General features: G+C 37.6%; 1 protein-coding gene across 2 annotated transcripts in view; it reads right to left on the bottom strand.

Annotated features, from left to right (window-relative positions):
* SLC25A26 (solute carrier family 25 member 26) overlaps positions 1-15,356 on the bottom strand; it is a 2,337,350-nt gene that overhangs the window by 443,070 nt on the left and 1,878,924 nt on the right. For both annotated transcript variants that reach the window (XM_044077958.1, XM_044077959.1), the window contains exon 8: positions 9,472-9,536. In XM_044077958.1, coding sequence (XP_043933893.1) covers positions 9,472-9,536 — 65 coding nt within the window. Of the gene's footprint in view, positions 1-9,471; positions 9,537-15,356 lie in introns of those variants that run through there.

Raw genomic sequence — 15,356 nt, 5'->3', positions numbered from 1 at the left:
ATTACTTTTGCAGTAGCCTTAGCTACATGGGTTATAGTCTGCCAAGGATATAACAACCAACCAGCTTCTAAAGCTTCAGGGCACCTTCCACATGCTCAAATAGTCAGGCAGCTCAAGTTGAGCTGACTAAAAAATAGGTTTGGGTGCCAAGCCCTTCTGAGTTTTCATGCCAGCAGACACAGGGAAGCTGAGCCCTGAAAGGATGATGTTAGGAACAAAAACTGTCTACAGCCTGTCATAAATAACACACCAAAAAAATAAGGGGGAAGAAGACAATGAGCAGCTACAGCAGCAGTGATCATTCAAACACCTACTGCTATTGTAAGTTTACTTACGGAATTGTACTATGTTCATCATATTGATCACTGTTGCACTAGCTTCAGCTATATGGGTAGATTATCTCCAGCTTACTACACTTGGAAGGTGGAAGGAGAAGAGTCCAGGAGCCCTTTTAGAATGGTTCTAGCAAAGCCTGATCTAGACCTAGAGAAGAAATCAAGCTTATACTGCTTTGTAAAAGTAGGTACAGAAGACCAAGTTGCTGCTTCTAGAATACTTCTAGAATTTAACTATTTCCTATAGGCCTTAGATAAAGCCAAGGCCCTGGTATTGTGGGCTTTGACCCTGTCTGGAATAGTTTAGTTGCAATGAGTATAACATAACGGAATAGGCCTTAGACAACCATTTGGAAATAGTCTGTTTTGACACAGGCTGTCCCTTCTTAAAATCTCAAGAAATGAACAATTGATCAGAAGACTTGAAATATACAGTTCTGTCAAGATAGTACCCGAGTTGTCTGTGGACATGCAAGGTATAGAGTACCCTTTCTCCCTCATTTTTACATTCAGGAATAAAATGGAGATAAATAGTTTGGATTAAAGTACACTCGGATACCACTTTAGGCATGAAAAAGGATTAGTTCACAGGAAAACCTAATCTCTGTGGAAAATGAGGTAGGGCTGACTCACCATAAGAGCCTGCAGCACAGATACCCTTCTTGCAGAGGTCAGAGCAATCAGTAAAACTGTTTTCCTTACTAAGAACCTCAAGTCAGTCAGGTTAGCTGGTTCAAATGGAGCAGATGTTAGCTTCCCTAACACAAAAGCAAGATCCCAGGAAGGAACCACCTTTTTTTAGGAGGCCTGTTATGCATATCCCCTTTCAAAAACATTTCAACATGAGAATGCACTGAAAGAAGAGGATCCATTGGCAGACATGCTGAAATGGCCAACAATCAAACCCTGACAGAGGAGTAAGAAAGGACATAGGATAGTAACTAACACAAATACTATAAAACCAGAGAACAACTATCCCTGAATGAGTTCTGCTTATGTTGCTGATACCAATGAGAAAACCTCTTCCATTTGCTATTATATGCATTTCTAGTGGCAGGCTTTCTTCCCTCCATTACTAAGTGCTGCATATCCTCAGTGAACAGCTGCCTAAAGGGAATTAAGACTCTATCATTCAGGCCCTCACTTGAAGTTGATTGGAGTCAGTGTACATCAAACACCCCAGATTTTGAGTGAGTATATTCACAAAGTGAGGAAGCTTGTGGTAATTGCCCTTGGCCATTTCCAAAAGAAAGAAAACTACTGTTGCTTGGGACAGAAGGGATTCATTACAATGATCTTGGGGGATAACTCCTGAATCTTCAGAAGTACTCTGGATAACAGTGATAAGGGTGAAAAAGCGAACAGGAACATTCCTGCCGAAGGAAAATAAAAGGCATCTGCCTTCCAGGCCTTCTTGCATGAAGCTCTGAAGCAGAATCTTGCCAGCTGATTGTTCAGAGAGGAGGCAAAAAGTTCTACTTGAGGAACACTTCAGACATGGATCAAATCTCTGAAACCCTCTGATCTAGTTTCCATTAGTGCGCATCTTCCCTTCTCTTGCTCAGCTTGTCTGCCACATAACTTTGCTCTGACAGAATGCAAGATGCCTACAGAGTGAAATTTTGCTGTGAAGTTATATCTCAAGCTAATATGGCTAGTCTGCAAAGGAGGTATACCTGGCTCCCCCTAGCTTGGCTATATATCACCTGACTGCAGTATTGTCTGTAACAACTTGAATAGGTCCTGGGGACCAAAGATGATACACAGAGTTGAGACTCTTGATTAGGGCAAGTATTTCTTCTATATTTATGTGCTTGCATCTGTCCTTGGTTTCACAAACACCTTGAACTTTTATCCATCTTGAAACTGTTCCTCAAGTAAAGCTCAAAGGCTGTTAGCTAGCTTAGACACAGAAAAAGGATTTGATATGGTGGAGTGGACTTATCTATCTGAATTCCTAAGAGGCAAAACTTCTGCAAAATTGTTTAAATGTGTTGCAAGCAATATATGCACATTCAACAGCTCAGGTGAAGGCAATTGTGAGACTTTTAGAGGAATTCAGACTGATGATGAGTACAAGGCAGGATGTTCTTTGTCTCCATTGCTATTTGCCATATTCTTAGAGCCTCTGGCAATGGAAATCCAGGCTAATAAATGGGGAAATGAAAAACTACAATAGCATTATATGTAGATGACAAAATATTAACTCTAATGAACCCTGAAAGGGATCTAGACAGACGTCTAGACATTCTTACTAAATCTGGAAGCATATCTGGCTATAAAATAAATATGAAAAAGACAAATGTAGTCACAATAAATATACAAAGAATGGTCAAGGGGGGTTTCCTACAAATAAAGGTCAGAACCAAACTAAAATATCTAGGAGTTTGAATTACAGATGCAGATGAAGGTTCAAGACAAGAAACATACAATAGAGTCCACTGGTGAAATTGGAGTCCGAATCTAGAATTATATCAAAGAATGCTGGTATTAAAATGGCATGTGCTTCCTCATGTTTTACATTGAGGGCAGGTATTCAGGACTCTGATACAGGGTAAGGACTTAAACAAAGAAACTGGATGAGGTATGTCATATGGGCAGGTGTGCAACCAAGGCTAGAATAGTAAAAAAAATTAAACAGCCTAAAGAGTACAATGGGTAGACAGTACAGGATCTGAGTAGGTATCAATTGGCAATGCAGTTGGTGTACTATGCCAAATGTCAAAGTGTTCATTACAAGAAAATGTTACAGTTAAAAGACAAATGGCTCCAACTGAAACACATGATAGGTGCATTTTGGCGGCGAACCCTGAGATGGAAATGGTTCCAACATTAGAAACATTAAAGACAGTGCTTAAGATGGAATTTAGGAAAAAGGAGATAAGAAGGTGAACCACTGACATATTGCTAATACAGGAAGGAAGGAGGATAAAGCTGTAAGTAGCATATCCTGGGAATGGAGCAAAAAGAACCTTCCAATTTTATAGAACAATTAACTAAGATTTAATGGATTTTAAATTGGGATTAAATGGTGAATAAATATGGTATTCCTATGAAAGTTAAAAGTCTCCATAATACCTTAACAAGAAAAATTAAGAAGACAAATTGGGCAAATGTGAACAAAGAAATGTGGCCAGCAATAGTAGAATGGATATTGGAGGTTAGATCAAGAAACAAACAAAAAAGGGATAGATTTCATACCTGTATGTGAAGCTAACAGGAAAGATGCAAAAGAAACAAGCACATTAAAATAGGGTTGGGAATTTCAACTAAGTGTAGAAATAAATCTACAACAGTGGGAAGAAATATGCACATTATCAGGAAAGGCATTTAAGTCCAGATGGCTCAGAAACTTCCACAAATGTTTCTATATACCACAAATGTTTCTACACACAAGTGAAACTTACAGTGGCATTCCAACAGAAAGAAATATTTATTTGAGGTTTGTAGACAATGCGTCCAGGAGCCGGAGTCATTTTCTGGTTGTTCAACCAATTAGAGGACTTTAGGAATGCTTTAAAGGACATGGTGTTGTGAATTATAGGCACAGATGGTGAACTAAGAAAAGAGAATAATTTTCTGGTATGCTGGGGAGATTCAGATATACTACAACACCTAAAGAAATTGGTAATGACTGCAATGCTGGGCTCCAAAAGATCAATAACAAGGAAGTGGAAAAAGAAGGAGAAACCAACTAAACAAGAGATTATCTTGATAATGGAGCAACTAAGAGAAGACAAAGAAATGGAACTTATAGGGAATAATTAAAAAATTACTAGGTGGCTACCATGACTAACATATTTAGATACACTTCACTGAGAACTAGTAAACAGTTAAACAATAGTGTATATAAAGGAAATAAGTAAGAAAAGGTTTCCTGACTTGTAAATAGTAACAAAGAAATGTGACTGCTTATATAGTATTTTCATAGACAGGAAAAGAAGAGAAGACAAGGAGTAAGTTTGGAAGGGCATGAAAATGTAAGGGGAAATGGATGGTTTGACAACAGACTGTTAAATGCACTTAAGAGGGTAGATTAGATAGGCTTATTTTCTCCTTCAGCTGTCAAGCAAATTGTTTGTGTCTTTCGGCTTTTCCCGGTTAGGGGACGCCACAGTGGAACTCAGGTCCGCTAATGATTGGTAGTTGATTTTTACGTGTCGAGTTACCAGCCCTGACACACAACCTTCAACGAAGGCATGCCCATTCATGCATATCTCCACGCAGAAGACGCTCTAGCTGAGAATCGAACCGGACAGCGTCTTACTGTGAGGTGACACAATGGTCAGTAACAACAACAGGGACAAACCAAAAACCACGCAAGGTAGACTGAGTGCACGAATTGTACCAAGTGAATCCGTACTATGAAGAAGTAATCCAGCACAAAGAGAAGGTAAAAATAAATAAATGCTTTATTGTGGCAACTCCATGTAGAATAGCAAGCAAACAGGTTTCAGCTGAAGATTCAAGCCTTCCTCAGTGCAACAAAATATTTCATTAGAGCACATCCTAGTGTCTGCTTTTATATCAATATATTTAAAGAGATACACCTGAAATGAATAAATTATTGTTAAACAGAACCACCAAGTCAAAATCTAACTTAATTCATTAAGGCCAGGTCTAAATAAAATTGAATTTTGTCTATTACAGTGAAATTAAATTTAGCAGTTGTGTGTGTGGTGGTATGTTTATAAAGGGCGTTGGAAATCCTTTTATTTCTGATCTCAGTTAAATGTTCACTTATGCGGTGTCTGAAGGGTCTTGACGTCTGTCCAACATAAAAAGATGAACAAGTACAGGTAGCTAAATAGATTATCCAGTCACTGCTGCAATTACCAAAAACTCCAATATGATACACTTTAGAAGTATTACAGCTAGTAAATTCTTTGGTTTTGAAAATGTGTGTACATGCGCTACAGTGACCACAAGGGACACAACCTACTAGTGTATCACCAAATAATGTTTTCTGCATAGGTACAGGTGGATTGTAACGTTTGTAATGAGTGAAATATGAGTTAATGGTTCTGCGCCATGTAAGAAAATAAACATCTGTCTTGAAGTACCCCATTCAAGTGTTCATGTGCAAGTAGAATGTCCCAATGATTGTGACAAAATTCAAATGCACAGAACTTCCAAAGCAGGTTGGCATGAAATATTATATAATAAGGAATCCTCTTGGATTATCAGGCTAGGGGCTTTATTTAGACCTGGCCTTAATGAATTAAGTTAGATTTTGACTTGGTGGTTCTGTTTAACAATAATTTATCCATTTCAGGTGTATCTCTAAATATATTGATATAAAAGCAGACACTAGGATGGGTTCTAATGGAATATTTTGTTGCACTGAGGAAGGCTTGAATCTTCAGCCGAAACCAGTTTGCTTGCTATTCTACATGGAGTTGCCACAATAAAGCCTTTATTGATTTTTACCTTCTCTTTGTGCTGGATTACTTCTTCATTGTACGGATTCAATAACAACAACAACAAAAACCTCTGAACATGGTCTATGAGAGACACTGTCAGTTCTTCGAGATAAGAGTAATGACAACTTTCCTGCAAATAAGTTAGTTTCCCTATTCTAGCTAATCACATACACAATACTCAAAGTGTGACCTGTAAGTATTGGATTCTTTTGGGTAACACACACACACACATTCAGCACAGAATAGCACTGAAAGGGATACTAGGCAATCTAAACAAGCAGGTCACTGTTGTGTACTATGTTCAAGGGTTGTTTTAATTAGTTTTAGTTTTTACTTCGGAGCTAGCATGTGGAAACAAGCAATTCAAGTGGCTTGCATTTAAAGTTTGCAAACAAAATTACGGAGTACATCCTTTGGATGCTTGGCATCATAAATTCTGCTAATGCCATGACAGTGATGGCTCCACTGTTGTTCCTTTGGTTGTATAGCAAACTGTTTAAACCTGTGAGTTACATATTTGGATAAGAGTGTTTGTGCATGCATGCACATGATTATCTCTGCAGACTGACAGCCAACTCAATATTGCCCTTAGCCTCTTACAATGGCCTCAGCCCTATGTGCCACTGTTCTGTTACCATTCTGGTAGAAGTGGGCATTTTAGCCAAACTTGCATTCCACTGGCTCTGTGCAGGCAGTACAGTCTGTGCCTGGTATAGTGGAAGCTTCATCCCCCCGTAGCATGTCATGCACTTCTTGTGTACATGGAACTGTGTTGTGATGCCCATACAGCAAGGTAGTGAATGGGCTTGACTGTGCTCCCTTTGTCCTTTCAGGTTAGGTACCCCCAGCAGAATGACAGCCTGTCTTGCCATATCCCCAGTGGCCCATCAGGTTGAGTCCCCCTGGATGGACTGCAACTTGCCCTTCCCTGTCTCCCATGCCTTCCCCCAGCTGTGTGTCAAACAGTCCTGCCTTGTTCCCATTCCCCATCAGTTTGAGTCTCCCTCCAGCAAGACTACACCTTGTCCTGCTCTGTTCCCTGTGCTCTGCTCTGATGCTGATCTCCCAAGCTGGAATGCAACCTGTCCTTCTTTGTCCTTTATGTCCTGCATGTCTTGGCCCACCCAGCCTGTTAGTCCTTTGTCATGCCCAGTGCAGTGCTACACCACACGCTCCACTGCTCTGTGCATCTTTTTGTGGTAACTGCAGTCATGACGTCCATTACCAACAGTTCTGCTTGCTGCCAATTTCCCTGTATCTCTCAGTACACTCTGATATCCACCATATTCTGATTCTGTAAATTGCTCACCATAACATGGTCGCCCATAATATGGTGGCCAATGTTCTTATCATCTAATGTAATGTAGTAATTGTGCTAATGACGTGATCTTGTATGAATGTCTCTGCATCACAATTGTATAATGCGATGCATTATCAGCTTTAGTCAATACTATGAGGCCTGTGCCTGCATGCATGCAAGACCATAGAGCAGCCTGCCTACACCTACTGTCATTCTGCATCATGCTAACCATTTTCAGTTCACAACTGTTAATGTTCATTGCATACCTCTGCTGCACTTCAATGTGCATCACATGGTGTCCAGTACGTGTGGTCATCTACAACAAGCCACTATTTTCCTCCAGGATTATATCTAGAAAGTGGACATGGTCTCAACAAGAATATACTTTTGCTTGGCTCCCACATGCTGTAGCAGGGAGTATGAAATCCTTCTTCACTTGTTGGACGGAGACCACTGGGAATACCAGCTGAGGGAGTATGATAGCCTCCATTACTCAGCTGATGCCTGGCACCAGCTTGCCAGGGAGATGAATGATACTACATATATTATCTGCTCTAGCAAGCATAGCAGGCACAAATATAATGACTTAATGAGGTACCACTCAGACATTTTCTGACAGAGCAATGAAAAGCTTACGGAAAGGGAGCTACCTTTTTTGTACTATTCTGTTCTTAGTTTGCCACTGTACATTTGGTCTAGTACTTGTAACTGCAGTGGCTTTCTGTTATCAGGGATATGCTATGGTTCTCCAGGTAGAAAGGTGCATTTTACTACTTGGTAGAGATGTATTATTTTAATAAACTGTAACACACATTACCCATCTGTTTTAGTCCTGTCTTCTTCCCCTTTTGTTTATTTATTTTTTCTTCTTCTTCTCTCTTTTTTTTTTTTTTGCTTTGCAGTTCTGTTCTCTCTCCATTTATTTTCTTTTTCTGCATGATTAACTGTAGTGTAGGCATAGTGTAATGGAACGAGTTGGCAAATCTTAAAAAATCTCTACAAAGTACTTTGTGAAGTAGGCAGTGACCAATACTCTCTGCATCAGTCAATGTGTCTACCACTAGATCCTGAGCAGTCCTCAGGCCTGCCTATCCGTAGGGTGAAAAAGATCACCCTGGGGAATGTGATATGCTAGGCTCGATGATGGTATCTGTAGCTATCTCTCAGGAGGAGGGTGAAGGCTCTTAATATGACAGTGGTATGGCGGTGAGAAGGGCGGCAGCTGTTGATGACTGAGATGGACTAGTAGTTTGATGCCTGGAATACCTCTTTGTTTGGCTGATAGAGTTGCATAGCGAGCTGGCCCCATTCATTAAGCCACCACAGGTGGTGCTCAGGTGTAATGTCAGTGACAAAAGTAACCAGCATCTGGGGTTTCCCTCTGGGGCATTTTGACAGGCCGTCCTTCCTCCTCCTTATCCCCATCATTATGTTCCCCATCCTCTGTTTGTAATCCCATTCTCTTCATCAGCAGTTGTTTGCCATTTCTCTGTCCACATCCCTCTATTTTCATCCCCTTCATGTGTCATTACCTCCCCATCTGTCTGTCTGAATTATATGCTTGTTTGTCTGTCCATGCTTCCTTCCCCTTACTCTTATTCCCCCTTTCCTTCTATAAACTTCCTCCATAAAAAAAAAATGGGCGCGTTAACCAACAGAAAAAGTCTAGCCTTCTCCCCCATGTCAATCTTCCGTTCCTGTTGTCCTTCTGTGCACTCCTCTGTTTATTTCCCATTTCTGTCTGTCCTATTTCCTAATTTAAAATGACTTGACACTTTGCTGTGGTGCCCTTACAAGGTCTGCCCAGAGCAGCAATTTTTCAGCTATGGGATACTTATATAAAGGCACATGGCAGTGGGTGTCACCTGCTTTATACTTTTTAGTGTGCACATTGCAGTGGGTATGTCACCTGCTTGATACTTTTCTGTGGGTCACATGACTGCACATCATCATCATCCCAGCAGCATAGTTGCAGGTATTAGCATGGCTATGAATGCTCATTATGCAGGACGGTCCTCAGCATGACTATTCTAAGTTGGCACTCAACACTGAACCTTATCATATTAAATTCACTGCATTATTTAATGCTGCATGGTTACATGTTGCTTTTATTCTGAATAACCCCAGGCTTCACTGATAGCCAGTTTAGAATTTTATGTGAATAATTTTGTGGAATTGCAACCCAACAGCAACAAAAAATATCATGAATGGGTTAAAATAACGGTCATATTACAGAATCAAAGCCACATCCATGACTTTGTCAGAGAGGTATGCCTACATATTCAGAACTTTTAAAATGGTAAACAAACACACTGTCAAAAAATAATAATTTATCTGTTACAAACTACTGATGCATACTTTTAGCACCAAGATATTTTGCACTTGTCATTCTTTAATGTTATTCTGCCCTTACCTTTGCTAACATAATTCTTGTTTTTGCTACATCCAAAGGTGTGGTAACTGCAGCTGCAAATCCACCTGAGCACACAAAAATATAAAACATAAGTGAAGCAATGTTTTCTTTAGAAACAACACATGCTGCTTTGTCCAAGTCATACAGCCTTGTCTCAAACAGTTCAATAACACCCTATTTTCAGTAACTTATCTTAAACTTTGGCTAAGCTGGACAAACATGTTTTGCCTTTCCACATGTTAAGTTATAAATAAATTAATGTTCCTTAAAGACTGCTCTCTTCAAATGAGCAGAAATAGGAAACAGGTGGTGAAATGTATGTATATTCAGAGCCACTACAAACAATGAACATAGAAAGACAAACACAAGGGTGCAGTTAGTTGTAGTAAATTCATTACATGTTCCAGCACAGAAGAACCACAGTATTGTACTTAACACACGCCCACTAACAGACCTGAGCTATATAGCAGACTAGATATTATGCAAACCAAACACAAAAAGCTTGATTCAGTAATGTATTTAAATATGATTTCAGACTTCCTTTACAGGTTTCAGGGAGTGACTTATAGGATTTGTCACTACTTGCTGTCATGTTTACTTCACAAAACTGTTAGTGGTGATGTTTGCACATAACATTTTTAGCTCTGAGGCAGCAACAGCGGTGTCAAATGGCTTTAAACATAGAATACTGATGAAAAAGAGAGAAGAAACCACAAACTTAGTCTCTTTCCTTCTTATTATATCATATAATCCCCATGCTTGATTAAGCTCTATCACAAGCATGAAAAAAATTACTAAATTTACAGCTGACTTAATAGCGACTTCTTTAGAAAATATTACCAGCAATGAATATTGTGAGTTGCTCATTTATGTGTAAGTTCACTGTGTGAAACATCTTTTCTTTCATCAAGTTTTTCTACCACTCTCAAATTTAGCATTTGTCCTTTTGTCTCCCAACATACAGCAACCAGAGATAATTATAATAAGTAAGAGGTGCAGCTCCCCATGTAAAATTATTTGCTACTTTTCTTTCTACAGCATATGCTACTTGTGGTTATTCATCATTTAGTGGAAATCTTCCTAGGAAGAATTCTGTGGTCATAGCACTCAACCTCCTCTGTCTCTCGTGAAGCTTAACAAATGGGCAAAATGTGGAACATTTACTAGCTGCTTACTAACAACTTCAACTAAAATAATAAGTGAGAAGGTCACTAAAAAATAATCAGTAAAAACAAAATGAAAACTCCAGCTAAGCTAGAACTTCCACTGAGTGACCTCTCAAACCTCTTGTATCAGAGGCACATGGGATATATGCAAATGACCCTTATGAACATCACGTGTTTCAGCTAATTGGCGATTCTGAATGCTCATGACTTGTTTTGTCATTTTAATGGACAATTTCAGGCCAATAAAGCCAAACCCCACTAGCTGTGGATATGCATATTTCAGCCTTGTTATGACCTCGTCAGCACAGCACAAGCAGAGTGTTTGACTAAGCATAAGAAACACAGGGCTGTTATACCCAGCTGATGTCCATTATCATTAGGGTTACTGCAAAAATATCCCAAACAACAAACTAACAACTTCAACTAGGGAGTCTCGAGATGGTCGCTGACTAGTGTGCCTCACATTCCCAGTTCTCCTCATCTCTCAACGAATAACCGGCTTTTTAAACACTGTTAAAATCGAGTTTTTTGGAATATTTCTATACAGAAAGTTTAAGGATCATTCACTCTATTTTTATTGCTTCAAATTTGAAAAAATATTAATTTTTTCCGTCAAAATACTTCAAAGTTTTTTTTATCGTTTTGGATGTCTTCTGCCACGCGCACATACAAGGAGTGTAACTGTGCCACTTATCCAATTGCCAACGTTGTTTCCTGGGCATGGCTGGTACTTCAGAGACTATGGAAACCCAGTCAACAAAAGCAAAAATCTCGACTATACTCTCACCTGAAAAAGACTCAGGCTCTAAACGTTTAAAAACATCTAAACATGTTGCTGAAAACACTAAATCAAACACGAAGGAAAAAATGATTCTGGCTTCCATCTCGATGATTTGAAACTAGTGTTCCAACCCTTACAGTCTGCCATAAATGGTTTTTCAGATAAACTAAATGAATTTGGTACAAGTCTTAAACTCATTACGAACAGAATAGAGAAACTTGAAAATAAGAACCAAACATTAGAAATGAAAGTTGGCACTATAGACATGGCTGTAAAAGCCAAGGATGCTCTTATATTGGAGATACAGGACAAGTTATTGGATTTGGAATCTAGGAGCAGGCGTAATAATGCAATTATAAGAGGGCTTCCTGAAACATACGCTAGCCATACTCTTCTGATAGTTACAAAACAAATCTTTATGGATTTATTAAATCAAGAGCCAAACTCTGAATCTCTAATTGTGGAAAGAGCTCATAGAGCTATACGAGCCTGCCAAGTATCGGATCTACCAAGAGTTATTTACACAAAACTATTAAACTATCAAGATACTCAAAAGATCTTGATTACAGCAAAAAATAAAAAGCAGTTTTTATGGAACAAACATAAGTTGACATTTTCTCATGATTTACCACCTCAGATTAAACTTTGCAGACAAAAATTATCACCCTTTTGTGCCGATTTGATTAAGCGTGGAACTAGATTTCAGATGCGGTACCCGAATACTTTAACCTTCATGTTTAAAGATGTGAGATATTCTATGACAAACATCTCAGAAGCAAAAGATGTCTTCACCAAATTGTTTAATGTATCTCCTACTTTAGCCATGTAAGCTGTATGCTGTCTTGGCATTGAGACTGTTCGCAGTTGCATCTATTCTAATGTAGGAAGATTGAATATACTTACTTACCTTAACGACAGGTAAAGCTTTTGTGCTTCTCGGATGCCCGCATTTGATAGGAGCTTCTGCCTCTGGCAATTAGTGTCATGGGACATGTTATAGAAACTGCACGCTGACAGCCTGCTGGTAAAAGAGCTTTATGCTCTGGTCAGCTTAGTGGTTTGTGTTTATGGGAATAAATCTATAAAATATGACTGACCTTTGATAACTTGATTCCCATTTGGTCTTCTTGAAGTATAGTTGATTTTTTTTTTGGGGATCGGCTTTGAATGACTGGTTGTTTGAACTATGGCTGAGTTGTTTTGGTTCATCAGCCTTGTTGGTCCCCTTTATTTCCGGTGTTCGGAAGTAAGCTACCACAGCTGTTGATATACAGGAGATATATCGGATTCATCTTACACTCGTGGGGAAATTTGAACTTTGAATACTGTTCTTCAAGCAAGTTATTGTTTTTATTGTTTTTATTATATTTTATCGATGTACATATTTGTATAAGAGGTTAGTTATGCATCCTTTTAAAGCCACATATATATTGGCTTAGATAATATGATGGGTTTCTTTTTCGAAAGGCTTGTAGCGGAGGTGGGTATTTGGAGTGTATTACTTAATACAGCTAGGATAAACAGTTGTTAATACTTTATATTGCCATGGAATAGAAATATTATGATAATTGTTTTTTATTTTTTTAAAAAAAAAGTTTACTTATATCTGTCATTATTTTAATTAGAATTATAGGAGTCTGGGAAAATGTTTGGGATGGGGTTCAATCTAGTCAGGCATCTTGTAACTGATAATATTGTACATATGTATAGATTGTTATTGTTGTTTATAGTCCTTATTAGGACTCCATTTAGTTCTATTTTATGCTTTTATGATATAATGGTAATCTTTTTTTATTTTTCACATTTGATCATATTTATTTTCCTTCAGTAGGTAGGTTGGGGTGGTTAGGCACCGGGGTAGTTTTGAGGAATTACGTTCTGACAGTAATATTTGTGACTTTTAATTTAACCCTTGTTCAAATTATTATTTCTAGTAGTACCATGACTTATATCACACATAGCATATTAACATTTCGAGATGTACATTCCTTGGCAATAATATGATATGCAGAGAATGAGCTGGTTAAATATTGATTCATGGAATGTAAGGGGTATAAATAATAAAGCCAAGAGATCTCTGCTATACCATTTAATTTTCAAATCGCAAGCTGTTATTTGTTTTTTGCAAGAAACTTATATGCCCAGAAATGATTGGTTCAAGGAGAGTAATAAAAGTGGATTAAAGAATAATAGCATTGGGATGTTCATCCAATTCAAAGGGGTGGCCATTATAATAAAACAGGGGTCATCATTGAGGAGAATTATGACATAAATGGTAGATGGTGTTATTTTACCACCAATGTACACTATTTACACAAACCACTTTTAATTTTAAATCTTTATGGCCCTTGTAATAACCAACACATATTTATACTCCAGATATTTAACATTATTTCATCATATAAAGATCATTATATTTTAATAGGTGGAGACTGGAATGCTATTATTAACCCAGCTTTAGATCGTACTAGTAACTCTCCTTCCTATAATTATCAAGCATCATTAGTCCTGGAAGAACTTATGTTAGATTTTAATCTTATAGACCCTTTACAATTCACTCATTATTCTACAACAAAAGATATATTTACTTATTACTCAAAATGTTACAACACATGGTCGAGGTTAGATTTTTTTCTGTTATCAGCTTCTTTGGCCCACCTGATATCAGACCTGATTACTGAGCCAAGGTTTTTTTCAGATCATTCAAGAATTTTATTAAAACTAAATTTGGATTTAAACCCTTCAATAACATCAAGGGGTAAAACATGGACATTAAATAATAATCTCCTTTCTAACAGTGAAATCAAAGAGCTATGTTTACAAATAATTCAGGAAATGGAAGTTAATTTGGAATCTACTAATATACCATATGACATTCAATGTAAGGCAAGATTAAGAGGTTTGCTAATTAGTAAAGATTCTTATCTTAAAAAATATTATAGAGCTAAAGATCTCTTTCTTAAAAATAAAATCTTGTCTCTTGAAAATAAATATTGATTGAACCCTAATTCTGAGACTTATAAACAATTACTTGATTCTCAGAAGGAATTGCTCTCTGTGCATCAACACAACCTTTCCATATTAGAACAAAGACTTCTAGCTACCTATTCTGAGTGGGCCCAGATACCCTCCAAAGTCCTAGCACGTATAATTAAAAATAATTTTTCCAGACCTCGGTTATCACCCATACTATACAAGAATCAGATTTATAACTCTGATAAAGACATTATGAAGATCTTTACAATTATACTCTAAAACCCCCAATCCTAGGAATAAAGAATATATTGATGAGTTTTTAGGTTCTATCACATTCCCCAAGCTGAATTAAGAACAGCAGAATCTTCTCTCTGCTCCTTTAACTACTCAAGAGATTTGTGAATCTATTGACAGATTTAAAAATAGTAAATCACCTGGTCCTGATGGTTATCTGAATTTTTAAAACTTTTAAAATGTCTCTAGCCCCCTTCCTCTTTAAAGTATTTAATTACATAAAAACTAATTACATATTTGATTTACATTGGAACACCTCTAAGACTATTTTAATTCCGAAAAACAATAAAGAAAAAATGGATCCACATAACTACAGGCCCATTTCATTAATTAATACAGATATCAAACTTTTGGCCTCTATTCTTGCCAATAGATTGAAAAAAGTTTTACCATTTATAATTTCTTCTGACCAATCAGGCTTTATGTCTCATAGACATGCATGGGATAATACCTTGACATTAGAATCCATAATTCATCTTACTAAATCGAATAACAATCCTATCTATGCTTTGATACTGGATGCATCGAAGGCTTTTGACAGAGTGAATTGGGATTTCTTATTTCAAACAATGGTGTGTTTCAATTTTCCTATTACTTTTATAAACTTTATTAAAACCTTATATAAAGACTTGTATACCAAATTGCATATAAATGGACATACTTCTAAT

This window comes from Protopterus annectens, chromosome 7.part0, assembly GCF_019279795.1.
Source record: "Protopterus annectens isolate FY-2018-M chromosome 7.part0, PAN1.0, whole genome shotgun sequence".
Lineage (NCBI taxonomy): Eukaryota > Metazoa > Chordata > Ceratodontiformes > Protopteridae > Protopterus > Protopterus annectens.
Note: the sequence above shows the minus strand (reverse complement) of the source record. Positions and strands in the feature narration are given on the sequence as shown.